The sequence below is a fragment of the Erinaceus europaeus genome, chromosome 14 (assembly GCF_950295315.1).
Source record: "Erinaceus europaeus chromosome 14, mEriEur2.1, whole genome shotgun sequence".
NCBI lineage: Eukaryota > Metazoa > Chordata > Mammalia > Eulipotyphla > Erinaceidae > Erinaceus > Erinaceus europaeus.
In genome coordinates, this window is record NC_080175.1 from 40,249,831 (window position 1) to 40,261,868 (window position 12,038).

At 47.8% G+C, this 12,038-nt stretch overlaps 1 protein-coding gene across 10 annotated transcripts in view; it reads left to right on the forward strand.

Moving 5' to 3' along the window:
* Positions 1–10,746, forward strand: part of TNS3 (tensin 3) — a 210,935-nt gene extending 200,189 nt beyond the window's left edge. For 7 of the 10 annotated variants that reach the window (XM_060171560.1, XM_060171562.1, XM_060171563.1 and 4 more), the window contains 4 exons: positions 2,889–3,057; positions 6,743–6,811; positions 6,918–6,944; positions 8,160–10,746. In XM_060171560.1, the coding sequence (XP_060027543.1) occupies positions 2,889–3,057; positions 6,743–6,811; positions 6,918–6,944; positions 8,160–8,304 (410 nt within the window). In that variant the 3' untranslated portion in view covers positions 8,305–10,746. The remainder of the gene's footprint in view (positions 1–2,888; positions 3,058–6,742; positions 6,812–6,917; positions 6,945–8,159) is intronic. The other 3 variants (XR_009544704.1, XM_060171561.1, XM_060171565.1) reach the window with 3 other exon arrangements.
* The last annotated feature ends 1,292 nt before the right edge of the window (positions 10,747–12,038 follow it).

Below are 12,038 nucleotides of genomic sequence, written 5' to 3' on the forward strand. Positions count from 1 at the left end.
TTTTAAGAGGAATTTCAGGTTCATGTCAAGATGGAGAGGAAGACTGATGGAGATTCCCCCCGTCCCTTCTGCCCTCAGACATGCTCAGCCTCCTCCATCATCTGCACCCACCTTTGTTACCATCAGTAACAGGAATGTGCTGTTGCATCCAAAGGCCACCCTCCTATGAGTAATGTCCTGAATCTATCACGAGTGTCACACAGAGAATTTTCATTGCTCCCCCTAAAAATCTCATGAGCTCCACTGCTTCTGAATTTGCAGTATTACTTAGAGGTAGACAGCAAGTTTGGTTGCCTTGTTGCAAAGTCAAGGAAGCCAAAACTCAGGAGTCAGTGGAGTTGGACAATGCCAGCTGTTGGTATAAACTGACGATCTAGCTCTTCCCTTTCATCCCAAGGCCATTATGAATTGTTCTAGTCCTGAAAATAATTTTGGTTTCTATAGTTTTCTTAACTGGTTCTTGTTGAAGCAGAGGAATGCAGTCTAATCCTGGGAAGAAAGACTTGGAAGTGTTATGACTGCGTTTTTTAATTGACCCCACTGTAAATGTCTCTTTTCTTTATAACACTAGGATGTGTTGTAACTTAAAATATAAAGATTAAAAAAAATAATAATAAAAGCAGGGCTAGTGGGATGGCTCATCTGGGAGGGTGCCTGCTTTGCCATTCAGGTGGCCCAAGTTTGCACCCCCAGGAATACATGTGTCTCTGAGGGGAGCTTCTTTCTCTCTTTCTCTCTCCTCTCTCTAAAATAGTTCACCCAGATCAGTAAGCCTCTAGTGATGGGGGAAAAAGTGGGAAAAAAAGAATATACAGGAAAGAAAAAGGGGGAAATGACTCATAGACTTGCTGTCCATATGTGACCACTGGGTGGTTTCATTTTTCTCACTTAGTGTCGGATACTGCTGTTTTTGGCAACCCTCACATAGGTCTCAGTCTCAGTGACCTGGGAAAGGCTGTCCTCTGAATCAGGTCCTTACTCTGAACTTGGCTCCTTACTACAGATAGCACTTGGCAGACTGCCTTTGTGTGTCAGTGATTTTTTTTTTTCCCCCTTAATTGTCAATATCTTCTTTTTTCCTTTTAAGTCATTTATTGATAGAGAAAGAGAGAAATTGAGGGGGAGATAGGGAGAGAAAAAGAGAGACACCTGCAGTACTTATTCACTGCTTGTGAAGCATCCCCTCTGCAGGTAGGGAGCCCCTGGGGCCTTGAATGCAGGTCCTTGTGCATGGTAACGTGTGCTTAACTGAATGTGCCACTGCTCAGCCCTTGTGCTCAACTGAGTATGCCACCACTTGGCCTCCAACTGAATTCTTAGTATGTTAGGACAAATCCTCAGAAATGAAAAGACATTGTCCTTAAGCTTCTCCCCAAGAGGGGAAGGTGAGATTGGTGGCTGCTTGCTACCCACTTACCCATCTCAAGGCGAAGGAACTAGCCAGTACAAGTGCACTAATTGAACTTGGTCCAGTGGGACAAACACTACAGTGAGTCTGCAGGGCCCACGCAGGCTCTACTGGAGAAAGGAGGCTTCTGGGAGGGAGCTCCCGAGCCCAGTTCAGCTGGCCCCAGATGTGCCTTGAAGAGAAGCAGCGCTTCCCTCTCTGTTCACTGAACAGAATCCAGTTCTGCATCTGGAGGACATGGTCCCCAGACACCACACTCTTCTTGCTCCTTGTCCACAGGGCACCATAGTTTTTCATGCCTTGGGAATCAGGGGGCTGGGTCATAGTAGCCTCCTATGGCAAACGTGCACCCAATTCGAGTCATGCTAATTTTGTGGAATTTCCTTGTAATTAGATGGAAACATTTTTTGTTTTGTTTTGGGGACTGCATAGTTAGCATTACAGAAATACTAGTGCAATCGAAGACAGAGCCTCCATCCTCCTATAATCAAACTGTCTTAAACTTTCCAGGCTCCCTTCCAACTCCTGCTAATAAGCACACATGCTTTTCATTTCATAATTCTAATCATAGCATGCAGGCAGTTTTTATTCTGCTTTCTTCTTTCTGTCAACCAATAATGTTTTCCACATTGCCATACAATTTTCATGATTCCTATTTGCTGACTCGTCTGTGTGGCATTCTAGGGATAAGAATGATTTAACCATTCCTGCCCTTTTGGGGGGGGGCATAATTTCTTTGCAGTGTCTGCCACTATAGAAAAATATGTGGCTTGGGCTGGAGAGAGAACAAGAGAGCTCACCAGTTAGGGCTCCTGCATTGCCCTGTGCAGGGCTCAGATTCACTACATGGGGCAGACATTATGAGAGAGAGAGAGGTGAGAGAGAGAGGAGAGAGAGAGAGGTGAGAGAGAGAGGTGAGAGAGAGAAGTGAGAGAGAGAGAGGGAGAGAGAGGCTCTGAAACTTACCCAGAGTATTCACATGTGGAGGGTCTCAGGCTTGGAGACATGGCAAAACAGGCACCTGTCTCACTGACCCTGCTTTTTTTTTTTTTAATTTTTCCTTTAACTTAAAAACATGATTTACTTTTATAAAGAAAATAGAGGTTTTTACAGTGGGGCAAACGAAAGATGTGATCCTGACACTTCTGGGAAGTTGACTTTCTTTACAGGCATTCTTCTGCTTCCACAAGAACCAATTAAGTATCACCCTTTTCTCCCAGTCACTTAAAGGACTTCTAGGCACTTTCTTTGCCCCACTCACTCTGTCATGGGGAAGGCAGGAAATAAGAAAGCTTGTTTCCCTGTCAGTGGAAGAGCAGGGTGCTGCCCCACCCCAAGGCATCTATTCCCTGCCTTGGCCTTGGGGTAAGCGTGTGTCCAGCTCACTGGCTCTCCAGGTCTCGGGGAGGGCGGGGGGCGAAGGCCACTGCCCTCCTACCAGGCAGGTGTCCCTAAGGCCACTTCCCTTGACACCTTGCAGCCTGCAACGTGTGGTACCTGAACTCTGTGGAGATGGAGTCCCTGACAGGCCACCAAGCCATCCAGAAGGCCCTGAGCATCACCCTGGTCCAGGAGCCGCCACCCCTGTCCACCGTCGTGCACTTCAAGGTGTCCACCCAGGGCATCACCCTCACTGACAATCAAAGGAAGTGAGTGTGGGAGCGTGGGGGTGGGGCTCTGAGCACAGGCCAATGGGTGTGCCAGGGTGGTGGGCGAGGTGGGGTGGGGCTTCATATCTGAGATTCTGGACAAGGCAATGCCCTTCCCTGACTCAGTGCCCATTCTCATGTGTGTCCCAGCAGCCCCATGGCAGCATTAATATTTTTGTAAAAAGCATTAGGAAGCAGTAAGTAAATAAGTAAGTAAACAAACGAATAAATGACACTTTAAGGTATCTGAAACTTTAAACCTTCCACACATACATAACTATGATATATAGAAGCAAAAGTATTTTTTGGGGGCTGGGTGGTGGCACACAGGATAGAGTGCATATGTTACAGTGCACAGGGACCTGGGTTCAAGCCTCCAGTCTCTGTCTGCAGGGGGAGGCTTCACAAGTGGTGAAGCAGCACCTCAGGTATCTCTCTTTCCATCTAATAAATGTTGGGATGTTGGAAAGGTCATGATGGATCTTTGCTTTAAAAAAAAATTACATCATGAGTTTTCTGACAGTCCAAAATAAAAAGATCACATGGAGTAATGCTATAAAAATAAAAAGTATTAGGCACACCCAGTAAAGCATCATGTTCAAGCCCTTGGCCCCCCTCAGCAGGTGTCTCTCTACCCTCACTTTCCTCTCAATTTCTGCCTCTATCAAATAAAGACATTTTTTTCTTTATTGGGGGTGATTTAATGGTTTACAATCAACAGTAAAATACAGTAATTTATACATGTGTCAGGTATTTTAGTTTTCCACATAAGAATCTAACCTTGTAGGTCCTCCTCTGCCATCATGTATCAGGACATGAACCTTCCCCTTGTATCCCAGGATCTTTTATTTTAGTGTAATACCCCCAAATCAAATATATTTAAAAAAAAAATAAAGGGAATTGGGCAGTAGTGCAGTGGGTTAAACGCATGTGGCACAAAGTGCAAGTACCGTGTAAGGATCCCGGTTCGAGCCTCCAGCTCCCCACCTGCAGGGGAGTCGCTTCACAGGCGGTGAAGCAGGTCTGCAGGTTTCTGTCTTTCTCTCCCCCTCTCTGTCTTTCCTGCTGTCTCCATTTCTCTCTGTCCTATCCAACAACAACAATAACTACAACAATGAAACAAGGACAACAAAAGAGAATAGATATTTAAAAAATTAAAAATAAATAAAATAAAAAGTATTATAAGTGGCTGAGGAGATAGCCCATTGTTAGAGCACAGGGTATGCCTAGCTGAGCAGTGCTCTGACCTACCCCCCTTTCTCTTTCTCTTAAAAGGAAATAACTACATAGTTTTTAAAAGGTTATTTAAAGTCATTTGTTTAGAGCTGATAGAGTGCAGTCATCTCTAGCCTCATTATTTAGGATGGTTATTTCTAACTGGTGGTCATGCTGTTTCAAGTGAGAGCATGACTTTGATAGACCCCCACTTCTTTTTTTAGATTTTTCAAAAGTGTTATTAATGATACAAGATTATAAGATAGGGTGTAATTCCACACTACTTCTACCACTAAAGTCTGTATCCCCGTTCCGCCATAGTTCTCACAATATCATAATTATGAGTTGATGATATATATATTAGATTTCATGTGCTATAATTTTCTGTATTCCCCTTATGAGTGAAGTCATCCCATAGTTGTCCTTCCTTTTTCCTCTTTCCTCTCAGATAGCAAAACAGTCCCTGACTTCCTCAGGTATTCTCCTGAATCTCTTCCCTTTCAGTGATGGTGCAAAAAGAAGGGTTCCTTGTCACAGAAGATCTGGATCCTAGTGGAGCTGAAGTTTCCCTAACATTCCCCCTTCTGGGACTATGGACCAGAAATCTTTTTGGGGTGCAGAAAGAGTTCTACCTTCTGTAATTGCTTCAGTGCTGGACAAGTCCAGCTAGAGTCCATTTCAATATCTAGTCTCTGGATAATGTGCATTGGTGGTTTGCAATAGCATTTGGTATCCATGCATGTTCTCAGCATCAGTTTCAGTTTTACCTGAGCAGATGTTCCTGTGGAAAGACTTGCTGGCCACCTGGTTAGTGGGGAGCAGACACTGGCAGGCAAGTTCTTCCTGTTGGCAGAGTCTTTTGTCCTGTGAATAAAAGGCATTTCCCAGGAGGTTATACGTTTAATATACAGTCTGGTTTCTATATAAAAGACTTGCCCTGCCCAGTCCCCTGGCAGCAGGAGGCGATGGTCCAGTCTTGGCAAGAACTTTCTGTCCATCCTTTCAGAGTGATGTAGGTGGGGTGGCTAATTCAGCACATGTCAGCCAAGGAAAGTTCTAGAAATAGGACTCGGACTTTGCTGCTCAGTTTTGCTCCTCCACAGGTTGTAGATGATGCTCGGGTTCTGTCTGAGCTTCAGGTGCATGTGCTGCCCCAACACACACACACACACACACACACACACACACACACACACTCCTAATGTGCTTTCTTTCCCATCAACAAGAGAGGACACCTCTTAAACCCCTCTCCCAGAGAGGGGAAGGAGGAGGAGCAGGGCAAGGAGACAATGACTTGGCATCGTGATGTGAGGGCCCCAGAATGTGAGGCTGGCAAGCACAGGGACCTCTGTGCCATCAGTGAACATGTTAGTCTGGCCCTGCCGCCACTTCCTAGTGGCTGTAATGTGCATAGCCCTTGGGAGCTTACATCTTTTGATCAGACAGTTGTTGAAATAGCGGGCTGTCGAAAAAGTCATGACTCAGAGAGGGCCAGCTGTCGGTGTACCTAGCTAGACTCACACAGTCTAGTGCGCAAGGACTCAGGTTCAAGTCCCTAGTCCCCACCTGCAGGGAAAAAGCTTCACAACTGGTGAAGCAGGGCTACAGGTGTCTCTCCCTCTTCCTCTTCCTCTCCCTCTCCCTCTCTCACCCTCTCTTCCTCCTCCTCCCCCTCCCCTCACAATTTCTCTCTCCCTCTTTCTCTCCCTCTCCCTCTGGCTCACCAGAGCACTGCTCAGTTCTGGCTTATGGTGGTGCAGGGGACTGAACCTGAGATTTTGGAGCCTCAGGGATGAGAGTCTCTTTGTATAACCATTATGTTGTCTATCCTCATAATTTCTGTCTCTATCCAATAATAAATAAATAAAAGAAATGAAAGTAAAAGAAAAACAGAAATATGTCACAACTCTTCCAACAGCCCAGTAGCTCACTTGGAGAGTGTGCTGCTTTGCCATGTGTGTGACCCAACTTTGAGCCCAGCCCCTACCTCCATTGAAGGAAGCTTCAGTGCTCTTTCTCCCTCTCTGTCTCTCTAAAAAAAAATGTGATCAGATCCCTCACATCTGATTAGAGCAAGATGGGGAGTGGGGTTTTATCCAAGATCTCTGGCTCATGTGAAAAGTTTCTGAAGGCTGGCTTAGGACGGGAGGTTTCCTGAGATGGCCTTGCTCACTCTCCTCCATCCATCAGGGCTCCTCGGCCTGGCTCCCGTGCCCCTCACTGAGGAATTCACCCTACATGTACCCCAAGATTTATTACTTCCTGAGTGCCACCTGTCCCCAGATCTCAGGGGTCCAGTCATATCTAGCCAGCATGCTCTCTGCTCTCTCTCTCAGAAGAAACAAAACAACAGAAATAAAAAAAGGGCTTCTCCCCTCAAGTGTCCTCGCAGGAGACAACCCACCAGGGGCCTCAGCCATCACCCCCCGACCCCAGCAGTAACCAGCATGTCCCTCGTGTGTCCCCACAGGCTCTTCTTCCGGAGACACTATCCAGTGAGCAGCGTGATTTTCTGTGCCTTGGATCCACAAGACAGGAAGTAAGAAATCTTTGTGTTCCCTTAGCCCTGCCTAGCCCTTCCTGTCTTCCCTTCCCTTTCGGATCATGCCATCAGTGTGACTCTTCTATTTGCTCTCATTCTGCAGGTGGATCACAGATAGCCCTTGCTCCAAGTAAGTTGGCTTCTGCAGGCTCACAGTGTGTATTTGCCACCCTGAGCCCCCTTCTGTGCCACGTCTCCAAAGGAGGGGTCCTGGGAAGAAATGGAAAATGCCATAGGCTTGGGATTTTTGGGTTTTGGAAAAAAAAATATGACTTCTGAAGCTTCCCCTTTGCATAGTGCTCCCATGGGTGGCCTGGGCTCAAACCCGAGTTCTTCATGCTCTTTATAATATTTGAAGGTAGGGAAGATAGCCCAACAGTTATGCAAATAGATTCTTGTGCCTGAGGCCCCAAAGGCCCAGGTTCAATCCCCCGCACCACCATAAGCCAGAGCTGAGTGGTGCTCTGGTTTGAAATATTATAAAAGATTCATTTCCCATTTTTATTTATTTATTTTTTATTATCTTTATTTATTTATTGGGTAGAGACAGCCAGAAATTGAAGGGAGGGGGGTGATAGAGAAGGGAGAGAGACAGATAGGCTGCTTCACCACTCGCAAAACTTTCCCCTTGCAGGTGAGAACTAGGGGCTCGAGCCCGGGTCCTTGAGCACTGTGACATGCACTCAGCCAGGTGTGCTACCACCTAGCCCCTTATTTATATTTTGAAATGGAGAGGGAAAGAGCACAGAGATGGAGAAAGCCAGAGAGCCTCCTAGAGACCACTTTACCACTCCTGAAGCTTCCTCCCAGCTTGTGGAGATTAGGGCTTGAACCTGGGTCCTTGCATATGGTGATGTGGGCGCTCAGCTGGGTGGGTGCACCGCTGCCAGACCTCTTTCTAATTTTTCAGAGAGAGATGGAGTATGAGAGAGACGACTGCCTTCAATGCAGTGGGGTCTGGACCCTCAAACTTTGCACGTGGCAAAGCAGTGCACTGTCCAAGCCAGCTATTTTGCTAGCCCCAAACCCAAGTTCTAACATGTTCTAACAGGTTCCACTTCTCCTGGGTGAGCCATTTCCAGGCTCCCCTCCCACACCTCCACTCTGGTGTGCTTAGATCCACCGAGATCAGCCACAACTTACGGCCATTTTGCCTTCTATTCTCTCTTGCTGTGTCTCTTAACTCCCACCCATGGGTGGCATTATTACCTTTCGTTTGGGTTTGAGACCTGAGCCATGTTTGACCACTGGAAGCTGGAGGTGGGGTGGGGGAACAGTGGTTTGCAGGGCACCCCTAGCTTTTCGGGCACAACCCCCTGAGCTTTACTGTAATCTCCTTCTGCAGGGTCTTTGGCTTTGTGGCCAGGAAGCAGGGCAGTGCCACAGACAATGTGTGCCACCTGTTTGCAGAGCATGACCCCGAGCAGCCCGCCAGTGCCATCGTCAACTTCGTGTCCAAGGTCATGATTGGCTCCCCGAAGAAGATCTGAGCCCCCACCTGCAGCCTTGAGGCTCCAGAGAGACTGGGGTGCTACCCTCACCCCCCAACTCCCTCCCCTGTGGACAGAGCAGACTGTCCCTGAGGACATTCCAGGTCCTGCTGGGGAAGGGCTCCCTGACTCTCCAAACAGAACAGACACTCCCATCTTCTGATCATTCCTGAAAGAAATTGCCCATCCACACTTCCAGTGCCAAGTACTTTGCCTGTGGAAGAAGCAGGGTGTCAGGGAACTCATGCTCCTGGCTAGCTGGTATTTGAGGGAGGCACAGCGCCTGGCCCCCCTTTGCTGTGGCTCTATATGGCCATCCTCACCACCAGCCGATGTCCTGGGGGTTCTATCTTGTAGTTGATTCTCCAGAGAGAGGGGCCGCATGTTTGAGGAAGGTTTGAGCATGACAAGATTTCCAGAATACAGAATGTGGATAAGGGGGTGCGACTCAGTGGACAAGAAGGTCATTCGGTCATGTAGAGGAAGACACAGAAGAGAGCATTCCCACCCCAATGATACGGCTCTGGGGTTGAAGTGGGGCAGGGTGGGGTGGGGTAGGGTGGGGGAGCAGGGGCAGCTGTTAGGTGATTTGCGGGATGAGAGAGACGGAGAGCAGACGCAGGGCGTGAAGTATTGTTTCTGCATAATTTATACTGTGCTCTGCCAAATTATTTATCGTGTGTGTGTGTGTGTGTGGAGGGAGGGGTGACACTCCACTGCACCTGCCAAACCTCCAGCTTTTCCTGAGGAGCACCCAGACCTGTGTGGTGTCCCCCCACCGTCATCCCAGAGAGCTCCCCATGCCAAGTGCTGCCTGCAAGGTGTTCAGACCTCCAGCAGCCCCATCCCACCACTCACCTCACCCCTATGTGGTCTCCAGGTGCAGGGGACTTGCTTCTTGAAGGAAGGTTCTGAAAGGTGGACACATAAAACTTTTATGTGCTTTTGGAGCTCTGTCTTGGAGAGACGGCCAAGAGCATTGTCAGTCTCATCTATACTTGTCGGCTCCTGTTGGGGTGCTGTGTGTGTCCCCAGGTCCCTTATCAGAGGGAATAAGAGGAGGAGAAGGAATTGGAATCCCTGTAGGCTGTGTCCAGCTGTCACTTCTCTGCCTCAGTCACCCAAAGCATTGCTGGCTGGTGTGAACAGCCCAGCTTCTGGAATCGATCAGTGGTCAGAGGCTGAGGAAAAGCAGACACCAGACACCATGCAAATTCATGCTAAGGATGCCCACTCCTGGATAGTCTGTTCCCTGCTTTCAAATCAACAACCAGTCCTCACAGCCCTCAGGAGCCCCCAGCACCGAGGCCTGGACTTGTGCTCCGTCCTCATACAGTGGAAAGCTCGCAGCCAGTTCTTCCTGTAGCTCCTGTGAAAGCTCCCAACACAAGTGCCTCGTTTCTGTGCCAAATGTTTGCCTTTATCTTCACGGACCTCCTGCCCCCACATGTGCTTGTGTGACTGTTAAAGAAATACTAGCATCTGCAGAAGCCCTGAGACTGGTCCTCTGTGGAGGCTGCAGGTGTTTCCACTGCCCACTCAATCTGGCCAAGAGGATGGTGTGTTCGTGTGTGCGTGTGTGCGTGTGTGCGTGTGTGTGTGTGTGTGTGTGTGTGTGTGTGTGTGTGTAGAATGTCCGCATAGCTGCTCCCTCCTGAGAGGCCCTGTAACCATATTACCTACAGACAGCAGGCCAGATCCCTGCCCTGCCTAGAATGGACAGGGTGGGCTGTTAGGATTCAGGACCACAGGGATGAAGCACCAGCCACCTCTATATATTTTGTAGGCACCTGTCCCCGCACCACCCCCACCCCCCAATTACACTTTGTCCCCGTGTCCTCAGCGTAGGCACACAGCCATCAGAAGTCACACCCCACCCTGATGTTGGCTTCTTTCATGGACTGTGGCCTCTGCTCTCAGTAGTCAAGGGTGTCAGAAAGCTCACTGTAAGAGAAGGCTCCCTCTGAGCCATCACAGGAAGCCCAGTGCCCATGTCTGACAGGTGGTATGACAGGTCTCCGCCTGACGTGTTCAATGAACATCACACAGGACGAGACAAGTGTGTCAGTAAAGGGCCGTACCCAGCTGCCAAGCGGGCTCCATAGCATCTGGCCTCTGGGTGTCATCCCAGAAAGCCAGTGAGGACAGCTGCCCCGGGCGCTGAGACCTGCGCGTCACCTGCATGCTGCGTTGTTCCAGTGTTAACTGACCACCGCGTCAGGGTCTTATGCCAGGGGTCTCTGGGTTGGGCCCCTTGGCATCAGACCTCTCATGAATCTCCTGAGCTGCCTTGTTAGTGGGTATTTTTACTTTTTTCTTATACTGTAAAGTATATATCAAGTATGTAAATGGATGTTCTATATAAATCCTTTGTATAGTCATTTCCCCAACTCTTTAAAATCTCTATTCAAGAGTATAATAAAATTATAAGCTTGGTACGTACACCTTGGGCTTGGGCTGGTATGTTTGGTGTGTTGGGTGGAAATGCCCCAAACCTGTGTGTATTTGTGTGTTTGCGTGTGTTCCATATATCTGCATGTGCATATGTGTGCCTATATGTGATTGTTTATATGTGGACATTTGGATTCAGTTAGGGCATGGAAAGGGTACTTTGGACAATTTCTGCCCCAGAACATAGGAAAATTGAATTCAAAGACCTGCAGGGTAGCTCACCTTAATAGTGCACCTGCTTGGGCCTGCACACGACCGGCGTTTGAGTCTAATTTCCTCTCCCTATTCTGAAGGAAGCTGTGGTGTCTTCCCCTCTCTCACTGACTATCTTTTTATCTAAAAAATGACAAAAGAAGAAAAGAGGATACACTATAAATATTTTTCCCCCAGTGAGCCATTTCTCCACAAATAAGCCCCTCCTTGTGCATTTTGCCCTCTTAAATTTGAATAAGAAGATAACTAGCAGAGGAGGATGGGTGGTGGCATTACTGTGTGTAAGGACCCAAGTTCAAACCCCTGTCCCCCACCTGCATGGGAAAAACTTCATGAGTGGTGAAGTAGGTTTATAAGTGTCTCTCTTTTTCTCTGTGTGTATATCTCCCCTCTCTAAACGTTTTAATTTATTATCTTTATTTATTTGAAAGAGACAGTCAGAAATTGAGAGGGGAGGGAGTGATAAAGAGGGAGAGAGACAGACTCCTGTAGCCCTCCTTCACCCCTTGTGAAGCTTCCCCCTTCAGTTGGGGACTGGAGGCTCAAATCTGGTTCCTGTGCATTATAATGTGTGAATCAGACATACCACCACCTGCCCTCCCCCTCAATTTCTATCAGTCCTATGAGAGATAAATAAGTAAATAAATGGAAAGGTTAAAAAAAAAAAAAAACTAGTTGATTCACTATCCTTCCAGGACTTGTTTTAAATTCAAGAGGTGGCTTTGTGCGTTGTGTGGTGATATTTCCCCCTTGTGGTCAGTATGGGATACTACATCAGCATAATTTAAACTGCAAAAGGGACAGTGTAATGGAGATTACACAACTGGTTCACGTTACAAGCGTTGATGCTGGAGCTGAGTCACCTGGAGTCCAGTCTTGGCTCTGCCACATTTCCACGCTGTGACTTTGAGCCACCAGACTTCTTGAGATCTCGGTTTGTTCCTTTGTTTCACGGGATTGGTGACTGAACTCACGCAACAAGGGATGGGGAAGGAAGTTAAAGCCTGGTGAGAGGTTGGGACAGCCCTTGAAAGAACAGCATGTAGTAGTCACCAGTCCTGGTCATCTCC